General features: G+C 43.6%; 1 protein-coding gene across 1 annotated transcript; it reads left to right on the forward strand.

The window, feature by feature from the left end:
• LOC124043804 (protein Wnt-6-like) lies at positions 1-27,980 on the forward strand. Its single transcript, XM_046362779.1, has 4 exons — positions 1-621; positions 7,113-7,333; positions 24,906-25,216; positions 26,340-27,980. Exons 1-4 carry the CDS (start codon positions 542-544, stop codon positions 26,799-26,801), a joined length of 1,074 nt encoding a protein of 357 aa, XP_046218735.1. The 5' UTR covers positions 1-541; the 3' UTR covers positions 26,802-27,980.
• Positions 27,981-27,982: the final 2 nt, after the last annotated feature.

Below are 27,982 nucleotides of genomic sequence, written 5' to 3' on the forward strand. Positions count from 1 at the left end.
CGAAAAGTACCCGACACTTCGATGCCGAGTAAAAATGTACAGTTGTTACCAAGGCCAATAGATTGTATTACTTTTGCACTAAAACGTTAGCATTGATTGTCCTCGCGGAATCTGCTGGTCCATGGGTTTACTTTTCTACCCAAGGTCTGGCTACATTCCATCACCCCCGGGCTGTAGTATCCTTGCTGCCAGATTAAAATCGCTGTGCTATTGGAATTTGGGTGTTTTAGTCAGGACGTGCATGTCACCTCTGCCTCTGGTGTTTCAGTCTTGAATCTATCTGCCAGAGAGACGACTATGAAGAGGTTAAACACATTTCATCACGATGTCTCTTCCCTCCTGACCGTGTAATCGAACTTTAGTGGTGCATCCAAAGAGGGGTTCAAATGACTTTTTGAGCATTTAGTGGGTGTGCTGAATCCTGCAGATTACGAACTCTGCAGGACATCCAATGAAAACAACAACACCTTAATTGAATTGGGGATTGGCGCCTCTCACTTTTTAATTTAACGTTGTTGTTTTTTTTAAGGACACTCTCATCATGACGATACCATTATCTCGGACTCAACTAGCCCTGTTTTTCATCCTCCTGTGTCCGGTCAATATCATTGGGTTATGGTGGTAAGTCATGCTGCAAACAATGAACATGTGCGTCAAATTGAGTTGCTAATGTAAATAAGGTTTCTTAGAATACGGTGTTTTTTTGTCATCTGATGTTATGTAAAGGTTATGTTTTGCACGCGCCCATGGTTGATATCTGGCTAAAGATTGGCATGATGTCAGGATGTACTCAAATACATGCAATTCTGAATTTGACTTTATTGATACAACCACTATTCAAAGAGCCTCGTATTGACAAGTGTAATAACATGGTAATACTTTTGATGACCTTGACCGCACTGTGAAGCATTTCGTAATACTTAGCCTACAATTACATACGAATTAAACGTTTTCGTTTTCTTTATCTATCACCACCTCCCTACTGCAAACTCACTCAAAACAATTGTAATGACTGATCAGACAATCTCTAAAATGTCTTAACGAACCACAACATTTATTTTCAATACAGCATTTTTTATTGTTGGTAACAAACTAATATCTAAAATGTGGTTAAGTAACTCAATGAAATCAACAATAAAAAACTAAAGTCCCTAATGTTATGACTCAGCTAGCCAAAAAATATTCAGCTTCAGCTTGTGGAGGTCTGCGATTGCCTGTTGTAAAAACAGAGATATTAGGGAGGTCAGAGTTGGAATTTTTTCCTGTGGACCTTGAGGCAGTGGATATGTCATCATAAAACAATTATTTGTTCAGTACTCTGAGATGTATGAGACTTAAAAAGACACAAGACAGATGCTTTTTTTCTGAAGTATAATCAATTCATTTCAGACACGCACATCTGTAGAGGGATGTTTAACTAAATCAAACCTTTTCAAGTTTGAAGGCCAGCTATTAGTACTGCTAAACTGGGAACCTCTCTCCCCAAAGACAAAATTGGAGTACTCAGGTGAGCACACCTGGAGGTCCTGCAGTTTGACAGGACAAAGATGCTTTCTGTTGAGAGCTGTGCATGCCATCTCACTCCTGTCTCTCTGCCCCTTGTCTTTAAAAGCAAATGGTTGTCAGCCCGACCAGACAGACAGGATGCCATTTGTGGGGGTAGATGAAACGTCTCTGAGATAAACCTCTTCTTTCAGAGCTTCTTTGATTAGGCTCTAATCATTTTGGCAGAGAGCAGTGAAGACCAGAGATTTTGGAATGCCTTTGCAAGTTTCAGGACAAGTAAACTCCCGGTCCTCCTGGCTGTGTGTGGGTCATAGTCTGGCAGGCAGCCAGGAGTGTGGCCCACAGGTGTGCATATAGCGTGTGCCATTTCCACTCATCCGCTCCTGGAATGGGTTCTGGGCCAAGCTTCAGCTCGGCATCATCTGTAGGGAAGCACTTCATTATACCAGATCGTTATCAAATCAAATCAAACATCACATTTTATTTGTCACAATGCCCCGAATACAACAGGTGTAGTAGACCTTACAGTGAAATGCTTACTTACAAGCCCTTAACCAACAATGCAGTTTTAAGAAAATACCCCCCCAAAAGTAAGAGATAAGAATAACAAATGATTCAAGAGCAGCAAATAGTCTGCGTAGCCATTTGAATAGCTGTTCAGGAGTCTTATGGCTTGGGGTAGATGCTGTTTAGAAGCCTCTTTGACCTAAACCTGGCACTCCGGTACCGCTTGCCGTGCAATAGCAGAGAGAACAGTCAATGACTAGGGTGGCTGGTGTCTTTGACAATTTTTAGGGCCTTCCTCTGATACCGCCTGGTATAGAGGTCCTGGATGGCAGGAAGCTTTGCCCCAGTGATGTAATGGGCCGTACGCACTATCCTCTGTAGTGCTCTCAATGGTGCAGCTGTAAAATCTTTTGAAGATCTGAGGACCCATGCCAAATCTTTTCAGTCTCGTGAGCATTAATAGGTTTTGTCGTACCCTCTTTATGACTGTCTTGGTGTGCTTGGACCATGTTAGTTTGTTGGTGATGTGGATCCAAGGTACTTGAAGCTCTCAAGCTGCTCCACTACAACCCCATCAATGATAATAATGTTGTGCCAGGCCCTCTTTTTCCTGTAGTCCACAATCATCTCCTTTGTCTTGATCACGTTGAGGGATAGGTTGTTGTCCTTGAACCACACGGTCAGGTCTTTGATCTCCTCCCTATAGGCTGTCTCATCGTTGTCGGTGATCAGGCCTACCACTGTTGTGTCATCAGCAAACTTAATGATGGTGTTGGAGTCGTGCCTGGCCGTGCAGTCATGAGTGAACAGGGAGTACAGAAGGGGACTGAGCACGCACCCCTGAGGGGCCCCCGTGTTGAGGATCAGCGTGGTGGATGTGTTGTTACCTACCCTTCCCACCTAGGGGTGGCCGTCAGAAAGTCCTGGATCCAGTTGCGGAGGGAGGTGTTCAGTCCCAGGGTCCTTAGCTTATTGATGAGCTTTGAGGGCACTATGGTGTTGAACGCTGAGCTGTAGTCAATGAATAGCATTCTCACATAGGTGTTCCTTTTGTCCAGGTGTGAAAGGGCAGTGTGGAGTGCAATAGAGATTGCATCATCTGTGGATCTGTTGGTGCGGTATGCAAATTGGAGTGGGTCTAGGGTTTCTTGGATAATGGTGTTGATGTGAGCCATGACCAGCCTTTCAAAGCATTTCATGGCTACAGATGTGAGTGCTACGGGTTGGTAATCATTTACGCAGGTTGCCTTAGTGTTCGTGGGCACACGAAGACTCTTGCCAGTTGGTCAGCGCATGCTTGGAGTACACGTCCTGGTAATCCATCTGGCATGTGGCCTTGTGAATGTTGACCTGTTTAAATAGCTGCATTTCTTATAAGCTTCTAGGTTAGAGTCCCGCTCCTTGAAAGCGGCAGCTCTACCCTTTAGCTCAGTGCAGATGTTGCCTGTAGTCCATAGCATCTGGTTGGGGTATGTACGTACGGTCACTGTGGGGACGACGTCCTCTATGCACTTATTGATAAAGCCAGTGACTGATGTGGTGTGCTCCTCAATTCCATCAAAAGAATCCCGGAACATATTCCATTCTGTGCTAGCAAAACAGTCCTGTAGCTTAGCATCAGTTTCATCTGACCACATTTTTATAAACCGAGTCACTGGTGCTTCCTGCTTGAATTTTTGCTTGTAAGCAGGAATCAGAAGGATAGAATTATGGTCAGAATTGCCAAATGGAGGGCGATGGATAGCTTTGTACGCATCTCTGTATGTGGAGTAAATGTGGTCTAGAATTGTTTTCACACTGGTTACACATTTAACATGCTGATAGAAATGAGGTAAAACTGATTTAAGTTTCCCTGTATTAAAGTCCAGGAGCGCAGCCTCTGGATGAGCGTTTTCCTGTTTGCTTATGGCGGTATACAGCTCATTGAGTGCGGTTTTAGTGCCAGCATCGGTCTGTTGTGGTATGTTGACAGCTATAAAAAAATACAGATGAAAACTCTCTTGGTAGATACGTGTGGTCTACAGCTTATCATGATATACTCTACCTCAGGTGAGCAAAACCTCGAGACTTCCTTAGATATTGTGCACCAGCTTACATGAATGCATAGGCCCTCGCCCCGTGTCTTGACAGAGGCTGCTGTTCTGTCCTGCCGATGCAGTGTATAACCCGCCATCTTTATGTTCTTAATGTCGTCGTTCAGCCATGACTCGGTGAAACGTAAGATATTACAGTTTTTAATATCCCGTTGGTAGGATAAACGTGCTTTCAGTTCGTCCCATTTATTTTTCCAGCGATTGAACGTTAGCTAGCAGGACGGAAGGCATGGGCAGATTAGCCCTTCGTCGCCTGAGCCTCACAAGGCACCCGGATCTCTTTCCGCGAAATCTCAGTTTCTTTCTCCATCGAATAACGGGGATCTGAGCCTGGTCGGGTGTCTGTATTATATCCCTCCCGTCCGACTCATTGAGAAGAACTCTTCGTCCAGTTTGAGTTGAGCAATCCCAGTTCTGATGTCCAGAAGCTCTTTTCAGTCAAAATAGACTGTATCAGCAACCTTATGTACAAAACAAACAAAATAGCAGGGTTGGTTGAGATCCAATAAGACGGCAGCCTTCCCCTCTGGCGCCATCACAGCACTAAATCCAATCGTGCACAACACTGACGCACCGCTGCTGTCTGTCACACGTTTGTCTTGCAATAAGTGACAACGTGAGGTCTCATTCAATGACAGGGCTTGGCCTGGGGCTGCTATGTACACTGTTTCACCACAGAGCATGAGGCCTTTCCAGACATTGAGGTTTTTCAGTGCGCGCATGGACCTCATGTGGTCCTCACTTATTGCAAGACAAACATGTGACGGGGAGCGGCGGTGCATCGGTGATGTGCAGGTTTTGAGTTCAGGAATTTAAGTTTTTAGAGACGATTGTGCCGTGGCTCGGCGACACGGACCAGAGAGCTGAACACAAGCCACTCTCCAGCTAGGGTGAAAGGAGGATGAAATGTATTGTTTTGCAAAGTGAGAAAAAAAGCCCATATATCTATGGCCATGCACTTCATAATGTCAGTTGAGGTCCACACAAAGCTAGACGAACAGCTTATCTCCAAACGATCATGATGGCCCACATGGAGGCTAGATTATTTGGATACACGTCCTTTATCAGTGTTTCCCTTTCTATTTTGGTCTCTGGTTATCTCTGTGATATTTCATGCGAGCCACTGTTTGGAGGGCTCTTGATGGCGTAGATGGTAGTGCATCCTCCTCTCTCTCGTGATAAGACTCTGTTTCAGCATTATCGTTTCCAGGAGCATTACCGTGACTGATAAAGGAGACGGAATAATGAACACATTGCATGGACGTGGAAGATTGATTGCTTATCTGATTTTGTAGTTCCGATATGTGCGCTTTTATAGAGATCCCTATCCTTTCATATTCAACACTGATAACATTGTGTTCCTCGTAGTGAGTGCTTCGTTCAGGTCGGTCCTGGTTTTGTATTGACACTGGAACACAGCATGGTGTTCAAGACAGAGAAATGTCTTCATCATACATATTGCCAGAGCCATATTCAGACCGCATGATTCGTCCTTGCCAGTGTTCTAGCTGCTTCGGCTGCTCGTGTGATATAAAAGCCTTGCTTTTGAATTGGGCGAGGAGGGTTTGCCCTTTCACTTTGACAATGACACAGGACTTGGAGAATAAACTCAAACATGGTCTGCTTCTTTTTTCTTTTTCCTTTTTCCTTTTTTTTTACGAGTCTACACCTCCTGCTGTAAAACCTGGTCCCTTTTTTTGTGAGCAGCTTGCCGAGCCAATTTCAAAGCTATGATCCTGGCTCGCAGATCCCCCCCAGGTTTGACGATCCATGACACGTCAGATAATCAGGGGGTGTTAAGACTCGGTGTGTCTGCTAAGTTCTGCATCTGCCCATGTCACTTGCACATGGGTGTGGAATCATTGGATCTCAGATCTGTGTAGGTATACTATACACCGCGCCGGAGATGTGTTCCCCTGTGATCCGTTTCCATAGAGACATTGCCAATACATCATCAGTAAATGGCAGTAGGATGTCAGGATCCCAGAAGCCGGTGACGCTGGACTGTCGGAGTCAAGTTCTCACACTTCAGTGAAGACAGCTCACATTGTGGGCATTAAGCTACTGTTCACTCCCCACTTTTAGGGCAGTGTGAATTATTAGGCTTTCAATCATTTTTCTATACTTAATCTGTGCAGCCATTATGCTATTTTGTGTACAGTATGTTTGCAGTTACATTTTTTGTTTTCCATGATGCTATGGCTAAAAAAGGTGCATCTAACTACAAATAATTTGTATTTTGATTGAATCACAGATATACAGTGACATTTCAGACATTGATATATAAATGGTTTCGACTTAATAATGTAATTGACTTACTGGAGATGGGATGCATTACATTTGAAGAGCAACGGCCCTGTGTCTCATGCTTCTTATCAGACCACAAATGCTGGGGATTGGCAAGAGTGCTTGTTTGACTTCTTAAAAACAAACTCACAAGGCAGATGAATGTTATTAGTCAGGAAGATTAGCTGTGACACGGGTGAGTGAAAAGCAATGAGGTATTCTCACACACTCCTACTCCCACATAATGATAAAAACGGACCCGTGCTTTACGGATCACATCACCTGAACTGGAGTCAGATGCAGAGTTATTGAATCGAGGGAACAGGAGGATAGGGCTGTTCTCACATTATGGCATAGCAACTGTCACGAGAACGACTGGCGAGAGTTCACAGTGTTGAACCCGAGGCCCTGTACTCCCGTTAGGAATTGAAATAAACAATTTTCCTAAGGGTAAACATACACCTGTCAACGCTCGGTAAGAAACCCGGCATTTAAGACGCAGCTCTATTGCTCCTTTTTATGTTTCCACATCACTGCAGCTTTACTCTTCCTCTCCACACCCGATGTCAAGTAAGCAAACGGCCTAATAGAAGAACACATACATTTAGCTTTAGTGATACTTATATGGAGTAAGAGTAAGACACGAACAAAACATCATAATGCTATGCCGCTGTAGTGTGAGTTGTAGTCACAGTCTATCTGTTGTATGCTTCCCTGTAGGGCAGTGGGGAGCCCTCTGGTCATGGACCCCAACAGTATCTGCAGGAAGACCAAGCGGCTAGCGGGGAAGCAGGCCGAGCTGTGCCAGAACCAGCCAGAGATCGTCCACGAGGTCGCCAAGGGTGCCAAGCTGGGTGTGCGGGAGTGCCAGTACCAGTTTCGTTTCCGCCGCTGGAACTGCACCAGTCAGAACAAGTACTTTGGCAAAATACTCCAACAAGGTGAGTGAGCACTTGTCATTATGGAAAATAGGACCCGGTGATAATTTCCCCCTAATCTTTCCAATAGCTCCACATACACACTGCCTGCCTGACATAGAAAATAATCATCTAAGTGCCTTTCAAATGGTTTAACAGTGTCTCACTTAAGACGTGACCCCTTGACCTTTGAGTGCACAGCCAATGGCCTCACTTCAACTTTACTCTGATCCAAAGTGCAGTGGAGAACAAGGCCAGCTGTTGTATGTTAACAAGACTGATTTACACTTGACTGCTTCTCTTTTGCATCAAATTGCAAACTCCAAATTACCCCCTAAATTGCTTCTCATATAACCACTGATCTCTACCATTGTCGGTGCTCTTTGAACTGAGTAATAAAACAAATGTAGGCCCTGCTACTATGCAATTATTGTCTTGCTTTTTGTACGTTGTCTCCTCCCGTTGCACTTTTCTATGCTTGCTTAAGAGAGACCATTCTGTGTGTACCAACAAGGAAGTGTTTTGTCAACAAACCACCGTTTAGCTCCAGTATAGTGTATCCATTATTGGTTTTATCTTCTACTATCTAGCTAATGCATGCCTTCAGTTGTTGGAAGAATCTTTTGAGCAGGTCTTTCATATTCAAAACAATGAGAGTACCGTTGCAAGCAGCCTGCTGGCGTTGACAGAATTCCTGTTCTTTACCGTCATTAATCTGACACAAGAAGTGTCCATTATAACTTTCCCTTCAAGATTTTGTCTCGAAGAACCGCCGCTTAGTTCTAAAGACTGAATTCTGAGTAAAGAAATATCTCATGCCGTTGCCATTTAAGTCATTACAGATGAAGCCTTTAATCTCTTGAGGCAAAGCTAAGTATTCTGCAGGCGCTTCAAAGTTATTTTGTTAGCTCGGTGAGGAATATGTGGGTATTAAGATGATACCTTCTATAGTGTTAGATTATATACATCATCTTCCTTTAAACTGTGGTTTGCAACATTCCTGTTTTGCTGCTGAGAGTCAGCAGAGGGCAGAGTGCCTGTGGTGCGGTTAGTCTCCTCTGGTCAGATGTGAATCCAACCGTCAGATGTTGATCCAAGGAACATCTAGAACATTGATCTGACCTGGTTTTATGTGACCGCTTCTTATTGGACTGGGCCCGGTTTCCCGATAGCGATGGAAACGATGCTTATAAAAGTGTTTTAACGATGCATCTTTCCCACAATGCCCGAAGATGTAGCGTGACCGAAGTGCGATCGTTGGACCATTTGTCGATACTGAGAGGAATGAAAGAAAGGCAGCGCAGCTCCCTGATCAGCTTTCTCCATTCAAATCTTACCGTAGCTTTAGAATTATTCCATAATACTGATGACAGACCAGCTCCTAGAGAGCTACCACCATATGGCTGCAAGTATTGAGGTGGCTCATTCTAATGCTTACTCAATAATAATGCACTAAATCACAGATTAATTTGGCACTTCATTGCACACGTTGTTACACATCATGAAATATACTGAGGCGTTATAGATAGTGTAGCCTACAAATACAACTCAATTGACTGAACAATAAATATATATGTATATATATATATATATATATATATATATATATAAATATATATGTATATATATATATATATAGGCCTATGTTGCCTATAGCCCTGCTGTGTTTTGTGTTAATGCAGTCATTTCAGAATCATCTTTTTATTCTTTGCTTGTTAAATTGCGAAGACAAAATTGTATCGCAAACAGCTTGATTCTATGTTCGTCTCTATGGTCTGAGACGGTCAGTAGATAACAAGTGTTTTCAAGTGCAACTTTACTTATGATGGTTTTGGGAAACAACTCTGATATTTAATGATGCTCCTACGAAGGTTCTAACAAAAACCAGTGTAACTAGATGTATGTAATCGAAAAGGTAATTTACGTAATCTCCAAAAGTAATTATTTATCACGAGAGAGCCATAAACAATAACTAGTAATGCTGCATACTCAAAAAAATTGTTATAAATTGTTATAAATTGCTGAGGTGTACCCAATTTTGAGGACACAAGCTAAAGCACAGTACAAATACGATAAAAAAAATATCTATGTATTTCGTATTCAACAAAACTGTATGAATAAGGCTCAAAATGACTTATATGCTTTCTAAATATAGTATAATGACGTTATAAAATGACCAGCTATAAGATTTCACCCTTCTAATAACTGTAAAATACATATTTGTATGTTTAGTGTTAGAGATCAAAACATCTGCCTCCACCGCTGTGAATGTCTCACCGAGCTCTAGCTTGGCTTCCTGAACTCCTTAGGTGTTCATCTCATCTAAGACAAACAGAATGTGTTTTTTGTTTAAAATCTATGAATTATTTTAGAATAATGGCTTTTTTTCATCTCTGAATGTGCAGTTGTGACGAAATCACTCTCTCCTGCTGCACTATTCAATAAGGATTGCAGACATGTGCTTTGTCAGTGGCTGTGACGTAGGGTTCAGCCAGGAGTTGATGGACAGTCGGAAGAGCGAATTAAATGGTAGAAGGGACATCCCAGCTTCAAGTGGTTTCATATTTCACATACGCCCTACGTCACACAGGCAGACAAAATATACTACTGTGTCTGTAGGAACCAGGGCTATCGCTCAATGCAAGCCATGTTGATCGACAGTGTCCACAGATCAATTCGTAAGCCAAAAATTTGCTCGGAACCGGTACCAGAACAACGCAGACCCCTAAAACAGGGAACTTTACATGTAAGAGGTTTTATGATGCTTTTGGGAACCCAGGCCCCGATTTGTTCCCAGACAGACGGATCTAAATAGCATCTTTGTAGCTTTCGTTGAGTGTAAATTTAGTGAAGAGTTTTTGCTGTCAGTATAAGGATTACAACATTAGCTACTCCTTTCACTGAGAACTGGAGAACTCAGTGAAACTCCTTGCCAAAATGGCAATTAATCATAAATTCCTCCATGTCTATAGGTATGGCTTAAGTGCTCCTATGTTTTGAAGCATTCCGAACAATTACCAAGATGTAGCTCTAATGACCATTTGTCAGTGCAGGAAGATCTGCAAGGACAGGTTCACTTCCTCACATGCACGCGGCGGGCTGGGGGTGCTGCGCCAAGTAGCTTACATCTTTCTCCCTTTGCAGAAATAACTGGAGGCTTTTTCTTCCTATATTCAAACATATAAACAAGAGATGTTGTTGTGTTGACTTATCGATGCCAGGGGTTGCCAGGGGTTTGCTGTGAGCTATGCTGGCTGCTTCGACATGTTGTCTCATGGTTGTAATGGAGTCATTTAGACGTGCTCAGAGACAATATGCAGTTGTGACAAGATAGAATAATCATAATTCTTCTGCCACCTCAGGAATGCAGCTCATTATTAGCTCTGTTAAAATGCTCCTGCTTCTGTCTGCTTCTCTGTCAATCATCATTTGGGAGCTTTGCATCGTCTGGCCGGGGGGGGGGGGGGTCTCCAGACTCCTGGAGAAAAAACAAACACCACACATTTGAGGTCTTTCAGTATCTGTCCTGTCTAATGAATGTGACACACTTAGTCTATGTCCCAAATAGCACCTTAGTCAGCGGTCAAACGGCCTCCACTCATCACTGTCAAGCGCTCCTTAAAACACTTCTGTGAGCAGGCCTTTCTAATTGACCTGGCCGGGGTATCCTGGAATGACATTGACCTCATCCCGTCAGTAGACGATGCCTGGCTATTCTTTAAAAGTGCCTTCCTCACCATCTTAAATAAGCATGCCCCGTTCAAAAAATGTAGAACTAGGAATAGATGTAGTCCTTGGTTCACTCCAGACCTGTCTGCCCTTGACCAGCACAAAAACATGCTGTGGCGTTCTGCATTAGCATCGAGTAGCTCCCGTGATATGAAACTTTTCAGGGAAGTTAGGAACAAATATACACAGGCAGTTAGGAAAGCTAAGGCTAGCTTTTTCAAATTTGCATCCTGTAGTACTAACTCCCAAAAGTTCTGTGACACTATAAAGTCCATGGAGAATAAGAGCACCTCCTCCCAGCTGCCCACTGCTCTGAGGCTAGGAAACACTGTCACCACTGATAAATCCACTATAATTGAACATTTCAATAAGCATTTCTCTACGGCTGGCCATGCTTTCCACCTGGCTACCCCTACCCCGGTCAACTGCCCGGCACCCTCCACAGCAACCCGCCAAAGCCCCCACCATTTCTCCTTTACCCAAATCCAGATAGCTGATGTTCTGAAAGAGCTGCAAAATCTGGACCCCAACAAATCAGCTGGGCTAGAGAATCTGGACCCTCTCTTTCGAAAATGATCTGCCGAAATTGTTGCAACTCTTATTACTAGCTTGTTCAACCTCTCTTTTGTATCGTCTGAGATTCCCAAAGCTTGGAAAGCTGCCGCGGTCATCCCCCTCTTCAAAGGGGGTGACACTCTAGACCCAAACTGCTACAGACCTATATCTATCCTACCCTGTCTTTTTAAGATCTTCGAAAGCCAAGTTAACAAACAGATTACCGACCATTTCGAATTACACCGTATCTTCTCCGCTATGCAATCTGGTTTTTAGAGGCGGCCATGGGTGCACCTCAGGCACGCTCAAGGTCCTAAATGACATCATAACCGCCATTGATAAGAGACATTACTGTGTAGCCGTATTCATCGACCTGGCCAAGGCTTTCAACTCTGTCAATCACCACATTCTTATTGGCAGATTCGACAGCCTTGGTTTCTCAAATGATTGCCTCGCCTGGTTTACCAACTACTTCTCTGATAGAGTTCAGTGTGTCAAATCGGAGGGTCTGTTGTCCGGACCTCTGGCTGTCTCTATGGAGGTGCCGACTCTCTTCTTTGTATACATCAATGATGTTGCTCTTGCTGCTGGTGATTCTCTGGTACATCTCAACGCAGACGACACCATTCTGTATACTTCTGGCCCCTCCTTGGACACTGTGTCAACAAACCTCCAGATGAGCTTTAATGCCAAACAACTCTCCTTCCGTGGCCTCCAACTAATCTTAAACGCAGGGAAAACTAAATGCATGCTATTCAACCGATCACTGCCCTCACCTGCTCGCCTGTTCAGCATCACTACTCTGGACGGCTCTGACTTAGAATACGTGGACAACTACAAATACCTTGGTGTCTGGTTAGACTGTAAACTCTCCTTCCAGACTTACTTTAAGCATCTCCAATCCAAAATTAAATATAGAATTGGCTTCCTGTATCTCAACAAAGCATCCTTCATTCATGCTGCCAAACATACCCTCGTAAAACTGACCATCCTACCGATCCTTGACTTCGGTGATGTCATCTATAAAATAGCCTCCAACACTCTACTCAACAAACTGGATGCAGTCTATCACAGTGCCATCCGTTTTGTCACCAAAGCCCCATACACTACCCACCATTGCGACCTGTATGCTCTTGTTGGTTGGCCCTCGCTTCATACGCGTCGCCAAACCCACTAGCTACAGGTTATCTACAAGTCTCTGCTAGGTAAAGCCCTGCCTTATCTCAGCTCACTGGTCACCATAGCAGCACCCACTTGTAGCACGCGCTCCAGCAGGTATATCTCATTGGTCACCCCCAAAGCCAATTCCTCCTTTGGTTGTCTTTCCTTCCAGTTCTCTGCTGCCAATGACTGGAACAAACTGCAAACATCTCTGAAGCAGAAGACTCATATCTCCCTCACTAGCTTTAAGCACCAGCTGTCAGAGCAGCTCACAGATCACTGCACCTGTACATAGCCCATCAGTAAACAGCCCATCTATCTACCTATCTCATCCCCATACAGTATTTATTTATTTATTTATCTTGCTCCTTTGCACTCCAATATCTCTACTTGCACATTCATCTTCTGCACATCTACCATTCTAGTGTTTAATTGCTATATTGTAATTACTTCCCCACCATGGCCTATTTATTGCCTTTACCCCCTTATCTTACCTCATTTGCACTCACTGTATATAGACTTTTTGTTTTCTTTTGTTCTACTGTATTATTGACTATGTTTTGTTTATTCCATGTGTAACTCTGTGTTGTTGTATGTGTCGAATTGCTACGCTTTATCTTGGCCAGGTCACAGTTGCAAATGAGAACTTGTTCTCAACTAGCCTACCTGGTTAAATAAAGGTGAAATAAAAAAATAAATCAAATAAAATTCCCTATATGGTGTACCTCATTTGATCAGGACCCATAGGACTCTGGCCAAACTCTCTGGATGAGGTGAGACACTGTGGCATAATGTCATAATGTCAATGAAATGATCCCAGTTAGACATGGGATAAATTGCACTGTAAAAAAAAAAGAAAGAAAGAAAGTTCTTTCAATTAAATGTGATTAAGTAACACTTTCCGCTGCCTTTCTTTTTGTTTACTCAACTTTTTAGTCAAAGTGTTACCTGAACTTAACAAATTTGGCTCCAACAATAAGAAAACATAGGCAACTTAAAGTGATGGCTTTGCTCAAATTATCTCATATGTTCATTCAAGTAGGGTAGCTGGAGTCTTTGACATTTTTTTCAGAGGAAGGTCCTAAAAATTGTCTCCAGCCACCCTAGTCATAGACTGTTCTCTCTGCTACCGCACGGCAAGCAGTACCAGAGCTCCAAGTCTAGTCATAGACTGTTCTCTCTGCTACCGCACGGCAAGCAGTACCAGAGCTCCAAGTCTAGTCATAGACTGTTCTCTCTGCTACCGCACGGCAAGCAGTACCAGAGCTCCAAGTCTAGTCATAGACTGTTCTCTCTGCTACCGCACGGCAAGCAGTACCAGAGCTCCAAGTCTAGTCATAGACTGTTCTCTCTGCTACCGCACGGCAAGCAGTACCAGAGCTCCAAGTCTAGTCATAGACTGTTCTCTCTGCTACCGCACGGCAAGCAGTACCAGAGCTCCAAGTCTAGTCATAGACTGTTCTATCTGCTACCGCACGGCAAGCAGTACCAGAGCTCCAAGTCTAGTCATAGACTGTTCTCTCTGCTACCGCACGGCAAGCAGTACCAGAGCTCCAAGTCTAGTCATAGACTGTTCTCTCTGCTACCGCACGGCAAGCAGTACCAGAGCTCCAAGTCTAGTCATAGACTGTTCTCTCTGCTACCGCACGGCAAGCAGTACCGGAGCTCCAAGTCTAGTCATAGACTGTTCTCTCTGCTACCGCACGGCAAGCAGTACCGGAGCTCCAAGTCTAGTCATAGACTGTTCTCTCTGCTACCGCACGGCAAGCAGTACCGGAGCTCCAAGTCTAGTCATAGACTGTTCTCTCTGCTACCGCACGGCAAGCAGTACCGGAGCTCCAAGTCTAGTCATAGACTGTTCTCTCTGCTACCGCACGGCAAGCAGTACCGGAGCTCCAAGTCTAGTCATAGACTGTTCTCTCTGCTACCGCACGGCAAGCAGTACCGGAGCTCCAAGTCTAGTCATAGACTGTTCTCTCTGCTACCGCACGGCAAGCAGTACCGGAGCTCCAAGTCTAGTCATAGACTGTTCTCTCTGCTACCGCACGGCAAGCAGTACCAGAGCTCCAAGTCTAGTCATAGACTGTTCTCTCTGCTACCGCACGGCAAGCAGTACCGGATCTTCAAGTCTAGGTCCAATATACTTTTTAACAGCTTCTACCCCCAAGCCATAAGGCTCTTGAACATCTAATCAAATGCCTACCCAGACTATTTGCAATGCCCCCCTCTTTTACGCTTTGGCTACTCTGTTATTAACTATGCATAGTCACTTTAATAACTCTACCTACATGTACATATTACCTCAATTACCTCGACTAACCGGTGCCCCCGCCCATTGACTCTGCACCGGTACCCCTGTATATAGCCTCACTATTGCTATTTTACTGCTGCTCTTTAATTATTTGTTTCTGATATTTTATTATTTTATGTTTTTTTGGGGGGGGGGGGGGGTTTCTTAAAACTGCGTTGTTGGTTAAGGGCTTGTAAGTAAGCATTTCACTGTAAGGTCTACCACCGTTATATACAGGCGCATGTGACAAATAACATTTGATTTGAACTAGAAACTATTATTTTGACGTCTTAGGCTGTGGAACGAATTACACACAGTGCTTTTAACATACATTGTTTTCAACGTACAGATTAGACACTCATTGACCTACTTGATTACATTGTGCATGTACACAGTAATTAGTATTCAACATGTCCTCAACCTGGTATTTGAACTCAGAACCTCTTGGTTCACAGCATTACAATATTCCTGCTACATCATCATCATGTCTGTGTCAATGACTGATTTCACCTATATTGCTACACTTTGCACTTCACTGTAAATCTCAGCTCTGTTAAAAGTACACTCAAGAAAAGCTATTATGTTTGTCATAGTGATTCGGGAGTAACATTAAAACAGAGTAATATGCTCCGCCAACATTAGACAACTATATAGAAAAAACAAGAATCACTTAAATAAGTCCATCAAATCAACGATGAGAGAATAGTCAGGTTACGTGAAAATTGTCACAGACATGGTGGTGTAGCAGGAAGCTTGGAATGCCATCAACCAAGAGGTTGTGAGTTCAAATCTCAATTATTGTATGAATGAACATGCAAAATGTATGTCAACGTGTGTCAACTATGTACATTGGAAACATTGTGTGTGTGTGTGTGTGTGTGTGTGTGTGTGTGTGTGTGTGTGTGTGTGTGTGTGTGTGTGTGTGTGTGTGTGTGTGTGTGTGTGTGTGTGTGTGTGTGTGTGTGTGTGTGTGTGTGTGTGTGTGTGTGTGTGTAAACAGTTGCGCACCCTTTTTTAGTTAAGCTTCCCTCCAAAAACAAGTTCAACAAACACCATTTTTGCCAAAGTTTTCTCAAGTTGGAGCTAAGTTTGGGCCAAATAAATGTTTTTGTTCAGGTAACACTTGGACCGAAAAGTTGAGTAAATGAAATAAAGGCTGTGGAACCAGTTACTTAATAATAATTAGTTGAAACACCTAGATTTTTTTTTTTTTACGGTGTGGACAAATATGAATGAACATACAAAACGTTTACATACCACTGCGAACATTAAAGTCATGTACTATCCACTTGTTTTTAGGCAATTACTGTTCTCGGTAATGATCTACCACCGTAATTGCCTTAATCTCGGTTGTGTTAGAACCGATTAGCCCTGAAGTGTTAATTACACAGGGCTTATCCTGATCCTGTGTCAAGCCCTGACACTGATACGATCAAAGTGAAGATGTTGCCTCTTCTCTCCGTTCTAAACTCAGATAAAAGAGGGTGTAATGGCTTTGTTGTATCAGGTAACACTGTGCCACTTTAGATTACACTCTCACGGGTCCACTGGAGTTCAGCTACTGTAGCTCAACCGTCTCTCGTGTTTCCTCAATGTCATCTTTTTATTCACAGTAGTGTGCGTCCGTTGAACACCAGTGTTCAGCCACAATCTTAAACATTCCTCTGGTTGTAAGTTGAGGGCTTGAGTGGGTCATATGGCCTTGGACTAGAAATCCAGGGTCGGAAGAATTGCAATATTTACCTGAAGCTTACTCCGCAGAAAGCACGACTGGGTGATCTGAAAAGTCATAGTCTTATCGATCAATATTATAATGCATGATGAAAGAAATACCGTATGTGTTGATTGAGAGATCAACAGAGCAGCTGCATTTCGTCAGTTTTCAGATTATAGTCAAATCTGTGCGATATAAGGCTACGCATCATTTTTTAAGGTGGAATGTGTGTCGTTTTGAGTACGTGTGTTTGTCTGCTTGATGCATGTTTAGGGATTGCTTGGTGTACTCACTGTTCTGTAAGTCTCAAGGTAACAGAATGGATTTCAGAGATGCAATGAGATATGTGCTGTACAAGACTTGACCTTCCCCTGGACTCTGGCACAGGGCAGCAAAATCAATCAACCAAAATGATTCACACTCATCAGGCCGTGTCACATGTACTGCTGCATAGAGGGGCCCTGGGTTTCCTCGATTCATTTGAACCTGAACGCATGCATCATTGACTCAAAGATTGAGTATTATATTGTCTAATTCCTTGCAAAGCCCCTTCTGGCACCAAGTTATCTCCCAGGCAGGCCTAGGCGTAGGCTGCTGGAGGATTTTGGGGGAATATTTGTCTCTGGGGAAAATAGAAAAATGGTGTTCATTCAAATCAAGATATTTCTTTTAAATCTTTTTTTCATAACCTCTTCTCTCTTTGTCATGTAAGCGTGTTTTTATTATCTCAGTCAAGGGGCTGGGCCACATGATACAACTGAACAGACATACTTTTTGGTTGTGTTATAACGTTTCATTTCACTTCTATGAATGAAATGTCTTCTTTCCAATATAGAAACGATGATTGCATTGCTCAGGATAAAGACGAGCGAGCAGGGGCTAAAGACGAGCGAGCAGGGGCTAAAGACGAGCGAGCAGGGGCTAAAGACGAGCGAGCCCGAGGGACATTACTGAAACACCTATGACTGTACCTTGTCGAGACATCGACCTCCTCAGAGATTCTGTGGAGGCCGATTAGTTGTCTACGGTTCGATTTCTCTTCGCATCGTTTAAATCTCCGCCTCTCCAACTGAAACAGTAAACAGGCGTGACTGTTAGACATTTACCCATAATCCCTCTATGGACGCGTCACAAATGGCACCCTATCCCATATATGGGTGATTCAACAGAAGAGGGGTACATTGCTGTCCCACCCCAAAAACAACTATTAAAAAAAAAATGATGCCTTGGAATGCTTTAATTCATTCCAAGGCAATAACAAACATATTGTTACATTAATATAGTACAAAATCAGTGTTTATACACCTATTTCTATTTAGAGGTGGCTGTCCCACACCCTGACTCCTAAAGCACATCTTGATTTATGATCTTTTTGTTTTTACCCCTATTATTTCAATAGAACATGTTGAGTTGTTCTATAATTACATTGAAAGACGCTGTTCTAATCAGTAGTTTTGTTTGTTTTTTAAAGACCCCCCCCCCCACACACACACAAAAAATGCTGTCCCACCTTTTGATGACACTACTGAAACACACACATTAAAAGACTGCAGAATTAATTAAGTGATGATGCCCGAGAAGCCGGTGTTTGGAGGATATTGGCTTGGGTGCTGTTAGGCCCGAGACAAAGTGCCAATATATCCTCCAAACACTGGCTTCGAGGGGCAATCTCTCGCTTTTATACAACGGGTTACCAACATATTCAAATAATGGTTGACATATTTTCATTAAAAACATTATTTTGATTCATTTCTTCATACTATTTCATCCGTCCACAATATATAGTCTTGACACAAATCTAGGGTTGCTACCCAAGCAGGCTGGTCATTCGTTCTATCGGTTCGGTTGCCAGAGACACAACCCAGTCATTCAGTCTTTTTCTTCTGTATCTATGGACGCGACCCAGTCGTTCATTCTAAATGTTCCATTGCCATACTGGCTGGCAACGTTCTTATCTCTTGCTTGCTATCTAGCCAACGACGGCTAATTTACAGCCACGTCAAAAAGTGCTGGAATGTTGTTTTAACCAATCAGCATTCAGGATTAGACCCACCAGTTGTATAATGTGCCTTAAGCCACACCCCTACAAATATCACCAGGTGAATGGATCGCACCTCTCTCCAGCATGGCCACATGGTGAGTTGTCTATGTGCAAACATTTTAGAGAAAAGTTGGTAAATCTTCATGTATTTTTAAGAAATGTCACTAGCGAACATCTAATATTTCAATAAATATGTAAAGTATGGTTTTGGGTAGGAGTGTGAACGTTTAAATGTTAAAAAGTTAAATGAAATTGGGATCCTTAACGTTAAGAAAAATGCCTGCCTATACTGTGCCCCTCCTCTCTCTCTCCGTCCCTCGCTAGCTCGCTATGAAAGATGCGTGTGTTCTCGGAAGTACAGCAACTGATCAGTCTCCTCCTTTTTAAAAAAATACTGAATCTTATGAATCAATTCCTAGTTGAAGATGGGATTTCTTTCTACGAAATGTTTTAGTAAGTCACAGTATTTAACTAACTTTGAAATTTTAGTCCTCTATTTATCTCTATGATTGACACTTGATTTTTAGTCCGTAATGGGTCTGCGGTCAAACGACTACCCCTCATCACTGTCAAACGCTCCCTAAAACACTTCTGCGAGCAGGCCTTTCTAATCGATCTGGCCCGGGTATCCTGGAAGGATATTGACCTCATTCCATCAGTAGAGGATGCCTGGTTATTCTTTAAAAGTGCTTTCCTCACCATTAAATAAGCATGCCCCATTCAAAAAACTTTGAATCAGGAACATATATAGCCCTTGGTTCACTCCAGACCTGACTGCCCTTCACCAGCACAAAAACATCCTGTGTCGTTCCGCATTAGCATCGGATAGCCCCCGCGATATGCAACTTTTCAGGGAAGTTAGGAAAGCAAAGGCTAGCTTTTTCTAAACAGAAATGTGCATCCTGTAGCACAAACTCCAAAAAGTTCTGTGACACTGTAAAGTCCATGGAGAATAAGAGCACCACCTCCCAGCTGCCCACTGCACTGAAGATAGGAAACACTGTCACCACCGATAAATCCACGATAATTGAGAATTTCAATAAGCATGGCTGGCCATGCGTTCCACCTGGCTACCCCTACCCTGGTCAGCAGCCCTGCACCCCCCATAGCAAATTGCCCAAGCCTCCCCCATTTCTCCTTCAACCAAATCCAGATAGCTGATGTTCTGAAAGCGTTGCTGGGTTAGACAATCTGGATCCTCTCTTTAATTTTGTATTTTTTTTATTTCATCTTTATTTAACCAGGTAGGCTAGTTGAGAACAAGTTCTCATTTACAACTGCGACCTGGCCAATATAAAGCATAGCAGTGTGAACAGACAACAACACAGAGTTACACATGGAGTAAACAATAAACAAGTCAATAACACAGAGAGTCTATATACATTGTGTGCAAAAGGCGGTAGGAGGTAGGCGAATAAAAAAAAATCAGATTAACAATGGAGTGATAAATGATCAGATGGTCATGTGCAGATAGAGATACTGGTGTGAAAAAGAGCAGAAACGTAAATAAATAAAAACAGTATGGGGATGAGGTAGGTAAATTGGTGGGCTGTTTACCGATGGACTATGTACAGCTGCAGCGATCGGTTAGCTGCTCAGATAGCAGATGTTTAAAGTTGGAGAGGAAGATAAAAGTCTCCAACTTCAGCGATTTTTGCAATTCGTTCCAGTCACAGGCAGCAGAGAACTGGAAGGAAAGAATGGCCAAATGAGGTGTTGGCTTTAGGAATGATCAGTGAGATACACCTGCTGGAGTGCGTGCTACGGGTGTTGCCATCATGACCAGTGAACTGAGATAAGGCGGAGATTTACCTAGCATGGACTTGTAGATGACCTGGAGCCAGTGGGTCTGGGGAAGAATATGTAGTGAGGGCCAGCCGATGAGAGCATGCATGTCGCAGTGGTGGGTGGTATAAGGCGCTTTAGTAACAAAACGGATGGAACTGTGATAAACTGCATCCAGTTTGCTGAGTAGAGTATTGGAAGCTATTTTGTAGTCGAGGATTGGTAGGATAGTCAGTTTTACTAGGGTAAGTTTGGCGGCAGGAGTAAAGGAGGCTTTGTTGCTGAATAGAAAGCCGACTCTAGATTTGATTTTAGATTGGAGATGTTTGATATGAGTCTGGAAGGAGAGTTTACAGTCTAGCCAGACACCTAGGTACTTATAGATGTCCACATATTCTAGGTCAGAACCATCCAGGGTGGTGATGCTAGTCGGGCGTGCGGGTGCAGGCAGCGAACGGTTGAAAAGCATGCATTTGGTTTTACTAGCGTTTAAGAGCAGTTGGAGGCCACGGAAGGAGTGTTGTATGGCATTGAAGCTCGTTTGGAGGATAGATAGCATAGTGTCCAAGGAAGGGCCAGAAGTATACAGAATGGTGTCGTCTGCGTAGAGGTGGATCAGGGAATCGCCCACAGCAAGAGCAACATCATTGATATATATACAGAGAAAAGTCGTCCCGAGAATTGAACCCTGTGGCACCCCCATAGAGACTGCCAGAGGACCGGACAACATGCCCAACATGCCCTCTGCTGCCTCCTGTAGTCCACGATTAGCTTCTTCATTTAGTTGACGTTGAGGGAGAGATTATTTTCACTCCGCCAGGGCTTTCACCTCCTCCCTGTAGGCTGTTTCATTGTTGTTGGTAATCAGGCCTACCACTGTTGTCGTCAGCAAACTTGATGATTTGAGTTGGAGACGTGCGTGGCCACACAGTCATAGGTGAACAGGGAGTACAGGAGGGGTCTGATCACACACCCATGTGGGGCTTCCGTGTTTGAGGATCAGTGTTGCGGAGGTGTTGTTGCCAACCTTCACCAATTGGGGTCGGCCCGCCGGGAAGTCAAGGACCCTTTTGCACAGGGAGGGTTTCAGACCTAGGGTCCCGAGCTTAGTGATGAGCTTGGAGGGCATTATGGTGTTGAAGGCTGAGCTGTAGTCGATGAACAACATTCTTACACAGTAAAAAAGTGGGTGTAAGAATTAGTGTTGACTTATTTGAACCCGGGATGAGTTTTTTTCAACATTATGAGGAGTCAATGAGCTATAGTGTCGGAGTGTCAAATTATGCAGCCATTGCAGTGTAATTCAACTCAATTCAGTGGAATGAAAAAACGTGCCAATCCTCTGCTGTGGTTGTGGATGATCATTATTTCAACTTACTTGTCAACGCAATTGTAAGTAAGGTCAACAACTAATAGCAAGGTTTTCACTTTGACATTTACTTAATTGTAGATTAATATTAAAAAATATATATTAAAAAAATGCCATTTAGCAGACGCTTTTATCCAAAGCGACTTACAGTCATGTGTGCATACATTCTACGTATGGGTGATCCCGCGAATCGAACCCATACTGAGCTACAGTTAAACCAGTGTTATTACACATTTGTGTGAATTTTAACACCATTTTGAGTCAAATTAATTTTGTAGACTGGGACCAAATGTTATCTGAAACAGTGTTGAATTCAACTCTATTGGAGTTAAATTAACACTTTTTATTTTTTACTGTGCAGGGCAGCAGTGAAAAGGCAGAAATAAACAGAAAGACATTTATTGATTGTGATATTTATGTGTATCATATTTGATATGGTTTCAATTAAGTAAGCAATTAAGTTCCTAATTAAGTTCCTAATGTGACGCCTGGCCACTACCGAAACGCCTGATGTTTTGCCACAGAGACAAAGTGACAATTGAAACATCTAACGAACATAACTAATTAGATGCATAATGAATCAATAGGTTTCAGATTCTGTCACGCCCTGACCTTAGAGATCCTTATTTATTCTCTATGTTTGGTTAGGTCATGGTGTGACTCGGGTGGGAGAATCTATGTTTTCTATATCTTTGTTGTTTTTGCAGAGTGTGGTTCCCAGTCAGAGGCAGCTGTCTATCGTTGTCTCTGATTGGGGATCATATGTAAGTTGTTATTATCAGTTTGGGTTTTGTGGGGAGTTATTTTCTGTTTAGCTGTTTTGTTGCCTGACAGAACTGTGCACTTTCGTTTTATCTACTTTGTTACTTTGTTGCGGTGTTCAGTTCATTAAAAATCATGAACGCCTACCACGCTGCACCTTGGTCCCCTTTTTCAACCCACGAGAGTCGTTACAGATTCATAAAATCAACATTGAACCTTTTATAGAGAATAATAGAGATTATATTTCTAGAAATGAAATTGAAATATTTTGACGATCTGGTTAAAAATCATGTTTTTTCCTATTTTGTAAATGTGGTCTGCAAATAACGTTGAATAAATGTATCTGTCATAGAAGGTTAATCACAATGATCATTACTGTGCATGGTTCTCGCTTTGCTGCAACTATCACTATGTTTCGGTAGTGACAAATTTAGTGGCTTGGAGTTCGGTACATTATTTCAAATATGCAATACAAACAAAGTGTGTGAGTAGTAGATATCACATTAGGTTGGTGGCACCTTAATTGCGGAGGACGGGCTCGTGTCAAGGGCTGGAGCGGAATAAGTGGAATGGTATCAAATACATCAAACACATGGTTTGTGTGTTTGATGCCATTCCATTGGCTCCGTTTTAGCCATTGTTATGAGCCGTCCTCCCCTCAGCAGCCTCCAATGGTAGATATGTCTATCTGACATACAGTGTGTTGTAAGACGTGCTTAAAGTTTTGGAGAAATAGGATACAAATGTGAGAAGGAAAAAAACATTTAACCCCCCCAATTTGCATCACTTCTGTAGAATGGCCCATATTCACTGAGATTACAACACATTAAGAACACTTGCTCTTTTAATGACACATACTGACCCAGTGGATCCAGGTGAAAGCTATGATCCCTTACTGATGTCACTAGTTAAATAAACTTCTCAGATGAAGGGGAGGAGACATGTTAAAGAAGGAATTTTTCAGCCTTGAGGCAATTGAGACGTGGATTGTGTGTGTGTGCCATTCAGAGGGTGAACGCAACTCAACATTAGGAAGGTGTTCTTCATGTTTCGTGCACTCAGTGGACCCTGGTCGAAAGTAGTGCACTATAAAGGGAATATTGTGATATTTAGGACGCAACCTATATGAAACTTCCTGCAAAAGCAGACATGACTGGCCTGTCTAAGAGAAGTCTCAACAGAAGTTATTGAGTTAGTCAGCTCTGTCCCTTCTGTACGCTCAATTATCCTGGGAGGAGAACATTTGTCCCCCCCCCCCCCAGATCTATTACAGCCTAAACCTGAGATGAAACAGAGATGGTGTGGGATGGGGAATGGCCTTCACAATGCACACGACAGGCAGGCAGGCAGGGAAGGGCTATATTGGAGCAGAATGTGAGGAGAACTGTGTGTTCAGGTGCTGGTCCAAGCTGTTCTGGGGCTGAGGCTGGGTCTGAGCTGGCAGGGAGACGCCACACACACAGAACCGGCCTGTATGGAGCCATCAGTGGGTGTGCAGACGGACAGCTGGTATTAATATCACCGGGTGCTGGTCTGAAGGGCCCTCGCACGGCACCGATTCCGTTTAACTAGATTTAATGAATCCCATTCACTGAATCATGCGATATGGAATTGGCACAGGGGTAAGCGGTGACGACACGCTCATGTCTTCCAGCTCCAGAAAATAAATGTCATTCATTTCAGCTTCGACACAATGGACTGCTAACTGCCTACCTCCTCTTCTCCCCCATAGCAGCTAGGAACACTGCATAGACATGTTTTATTGTCCAAAGCAACAAAGGACAATACAAATTAGAATGATGTTGTGGTCCCTAAGATAAAGACAGAGGATCAATCTGCAGTTGCAGCCGTACATCCCTCTGAGCTAGAGTGGTAAACTCCCCTACTACACAAATAGTCCTGCAGCTGTGTCCTAGCCCCCCCCCCTATCTCAGATACCAGTGGTATCAGCACGGTATGTTATGTGACCTGGGTCACTGTCCTGTTCACTCCTCTGATGATACCCCTGTGTGTGTGTGTGTGTGCGTGTGCGTGTGCGTGTGCGTGTGTGTGTGTGTGTGTGTGTGTGTGTGTGTGTGTGTGTGTGTGTGTGTGTGTGTGTGTGTGTGTGTGTGTGTGTGTGTGTGTGTGTGTGTGTGTGTGTGTGTGCGCGCGCGTGTGTGTGTGTGTGTGGGCGCGCGTGTCTTTCAGACATCCGGGAGACAGCGTTTGTGTACGCCATCACAGCGGCTGGGGTGACCCACACGGTGACTCAGGCCTGCAGTATGGGGGAGCTGCTGCAGTGTGGCTGTGAGGCGACCAGGAGCAGGGCTCCCCCCCGGCCTGCCTCCTCCTCCACCACCACCTCTGGCGAGGGAGTCAAGTGGGAGTGGGGCGGCTGCGGAGACGACGTGGAGTTTGGCTACGAGAAGTCCAAGCAGTTCATGGATGCCAAGAGGAAAAAGGGCAAGAGTGACATCAGGACGTTGATCGATCTCCACAACAACGAAGCAGGACGACTGGTAGTGAATGAACTTTTATTTTTTTTAATAAGAATTGTGGCACTCCTTTTGTACTTTTTAATCCTTTATTACAAAGGGTAGAGATAGAAAGGAAATGAAGCTGAAAGGGCCCCTTGCTGCCAGCGGTACAATGTACAGTACACATGCTCCAGAGGCAGCAGCTTAGAACACTAGACCATCCCAGGCTGTGAATTAAATTTTTATAATTCCCCCCAAACACACTCATCTCCTATCTTTTATTTTACCTGTGCTGATTTAAGCAAAAGTACAAGCAAAAAGTGAAATTCTTTCATTTATTTGTATGGCTTTTTTTTAAACAAAGTTGAAAATTGGGCCTAAGTGCTGAAAGTATTCATTATTTAGCTGAATGTTCCTCTTTTTATCCAATGCATCATCCAAGACAGCCTCTAGCTGTAGTTCTGTAACAATGTAAACTGATATTTTAACCAGAATCATATTTCGGATAAAGGAAAACAAGTGTGAGCCTCAGTTTTCAAGGCTTTAAGGCAAGTAGCTGCTACTTTTTCTCCTTGTAAAACGTTAACCTTTTCAGGTCTTTGTTAAGGACTCAATACAGTACATGTATGTTAAAAATGTAAAATATTGCATTCACAATGGCCTCCTTGTTGATAGGACGAGAGGAGCATTGCACTCAGTTAGGAGGTTGTCTGCTCTTTTGAGAAGCCAATTACAGGTTATTGCTTTGAATTTCCTGGGACTTTGTTCACCCCTGTCAGTATTGCTTCATCACAGTATGTTACATGGGCACACAAGCCAAAACCTTTCCCAAGGGGTCAGAGACAGGTAAATGGGGAGGAGTGGCTATGTAGTTGGGCCAATTATAGTCTCAGGAAGACAGGTTTTTGAATTAAACAACAAGAAGAAAAGGTTGCACACATGTAGAAAAACAACCACGCGAGGCTAAAGACTTAGGAGGGTAGAACGCTGCATGCAAAATGGGTTTTAATTACCTCAATTGTAACTCAATTGATCTCTGTTCTGATGTCAAGGCCTGTGAGCTCTGGGAAGGCCAGAGGCCGGTTGGGGATGTGGGAAGGGATACATTCCTTCTGAATAGTGTCTGCTTTAATCTCACCTATCTATCTCTGTGTCTTTACTACAGGCGGTGAGGAATTATATGAGGACTGAATGTAAATGTCATGGCCTGTCCGGGTCTTGCACACTCCGGACCTGCTGGAAAAAGATGCCTCACTTTCGCGAGGTGGGTGATCGCCTCCTGGAGCGGTTCAATGGCGCTTCCAAGGTGATGGGAGGCAATGATGGCAAGACCCTGGTTCCCGTAGGCCAGAACATCAAGCCTCCGAGCAAACAGGACCTGATCTACTCGGCCGAGTCGCCCGACTTCTGCTCGCCCAATAGGAAGACGGGCTCGCTGGGCACGCGGGGCCGCATGTGCAACAGCACAGCCATGGACGTGAGCGGCTGTGACCTGCTGTGCTGTGAGCGTGGCTACCGAGACGAGACGGTGGTGTTCGAGGAGAACTGCCTCTGCCGCTTCCACTGGTGCTGCGTGGTGCAGTGTAAGAAGTGCTCGGTGAGGAAAGAACTCAGTCTCTGTCACTAGCCTTACCATAGTGAAGCTGGGTTGGCTCCAGGCCTGGACTCTTCTGCCTCACACGAAAGATGCACTGAGATCATGCTCCCACAGTTCAATTCAGGAGCACGCTGAGAGATTAGTATCTTATCTAGGATCATCTTGGACAGACAGCTGCAGTAACTCTTCTCTCAAGCTGTAGAACAGTCCAGAATGGCCGCTACTCCAGTGCTCACCACATAAAGCTCTATGACCCAGAAACGGAGGCTCTTTTAGGCTCTTTTTCTAGAAACCCACTGGAGGAACTTACCCAACAACTGTTCCAGCTCTCCAGAGTGGAATATTGAAGGTCACATCTAAGTTTAAAAGTTCAAATTCAGCTCTGAGAACGCTCTAGAACTGAACGGTTCGGTCCCATCTCATAGAAGACCATCAGACAGCTTGGTACCATTCTCAGTCGTCGGTACGGAGGTCGTTGCCTCTAAAGCAGTGGTTCCCACACGTGTTTGCGCAGTGACCCACATCAAGCCTTTAGCCATTGAACCAGAAAATAGCATAACAACTGTTTCTAGCCTCAAACCCAATGCCAACGCCCTCTAGGAACATGCTTACAACCCACAATTAGGGAAACACTCTTCATAGTCAGTTAACCATGTAACTACAAGTGAGGACTATTGTAACAAAAGCATAATGACTTTTGAGTGTGGAAAATAAGACTTATGGTCTTGGTAACAAGATAGCAAGCACATCAGCATGCTACGTTTCTACACACGGTAACTGGAATGTGATGGAAGAAAGGAAAATGGACACGCACAATGTGGAATACAGGTATCAAGCACAAAACGTATGAAAAGGGAAATCTGGGGATTATTTGTTTGGAGGACGAACCCCATCACGTTTCATGGTGAGGAGCTGAACTGACACCCGAGACTATTATTTATGGACATTTTATGACAAGACTACTCATAGTGATAAGGTGAGGAACGTGCCTACCGTCTCTCTGAAAAGCACTTTGAACATGGGAGCTAATCTCTGTGAACCATATGTTACATTGGTTGTTGTTTGAGTAGTTTGCAAATGGAGAAACGTGTTACAACTTTCTTTTTTTTTTTCTCCGAGGTGCAGTATCGAGAAAGTATAATATTATGTTTATCTGTTTAATATACAGGGCTTTTGTAATGCACTTTCAATTAAAGCATTTGCTGCGTATA

The sequence above is a fragment of the Oncorhynchus gorbuscha genome, linkage group LG09, assembly GCF_021184085.1.
Source record: "Oncorhynchus gorbuscha isolate QuinsamMale2020 ecotype Even-year linkage group LG09, OgorEven_v1.0, whole genome shotgun sequence".
NCBI classification, from domain to species: domain Eukaryota; kingdom Metazoa; phylum Chordata; class Actinopteri; order Salmoniformes; family Salmonidae; genus Oncorhynchus; species Oncorhynchus gorbuscha.

What these genes read in the sequence shown, in the direction of transcription:
- LOC124043804 (XM_046362779.1), top strand. Translation starts at nt 542, where the DNA reads ATGACGATACCATTATCTCGGACTCAACTAGCCCTGTTTTTCATCCTC. An exon ending in AATATCATTGGGTTATGGTG is followed by an intron (nt 622 to 7,112) that starts GTAAGTCATGCT and finishes GCTTCCCTGTAG; the next exon opens with GGCAGTGGGGAGCCCTCTGG. An exon ending in ACAACGAAGCAGGACGACTG is followed by an intron (nt 25,217 to 26,339) that starts GTAGTGAATGAA and finishes TCTTTACTACAG; the next exon opens with GCGGTGAGGAATTATATGAG.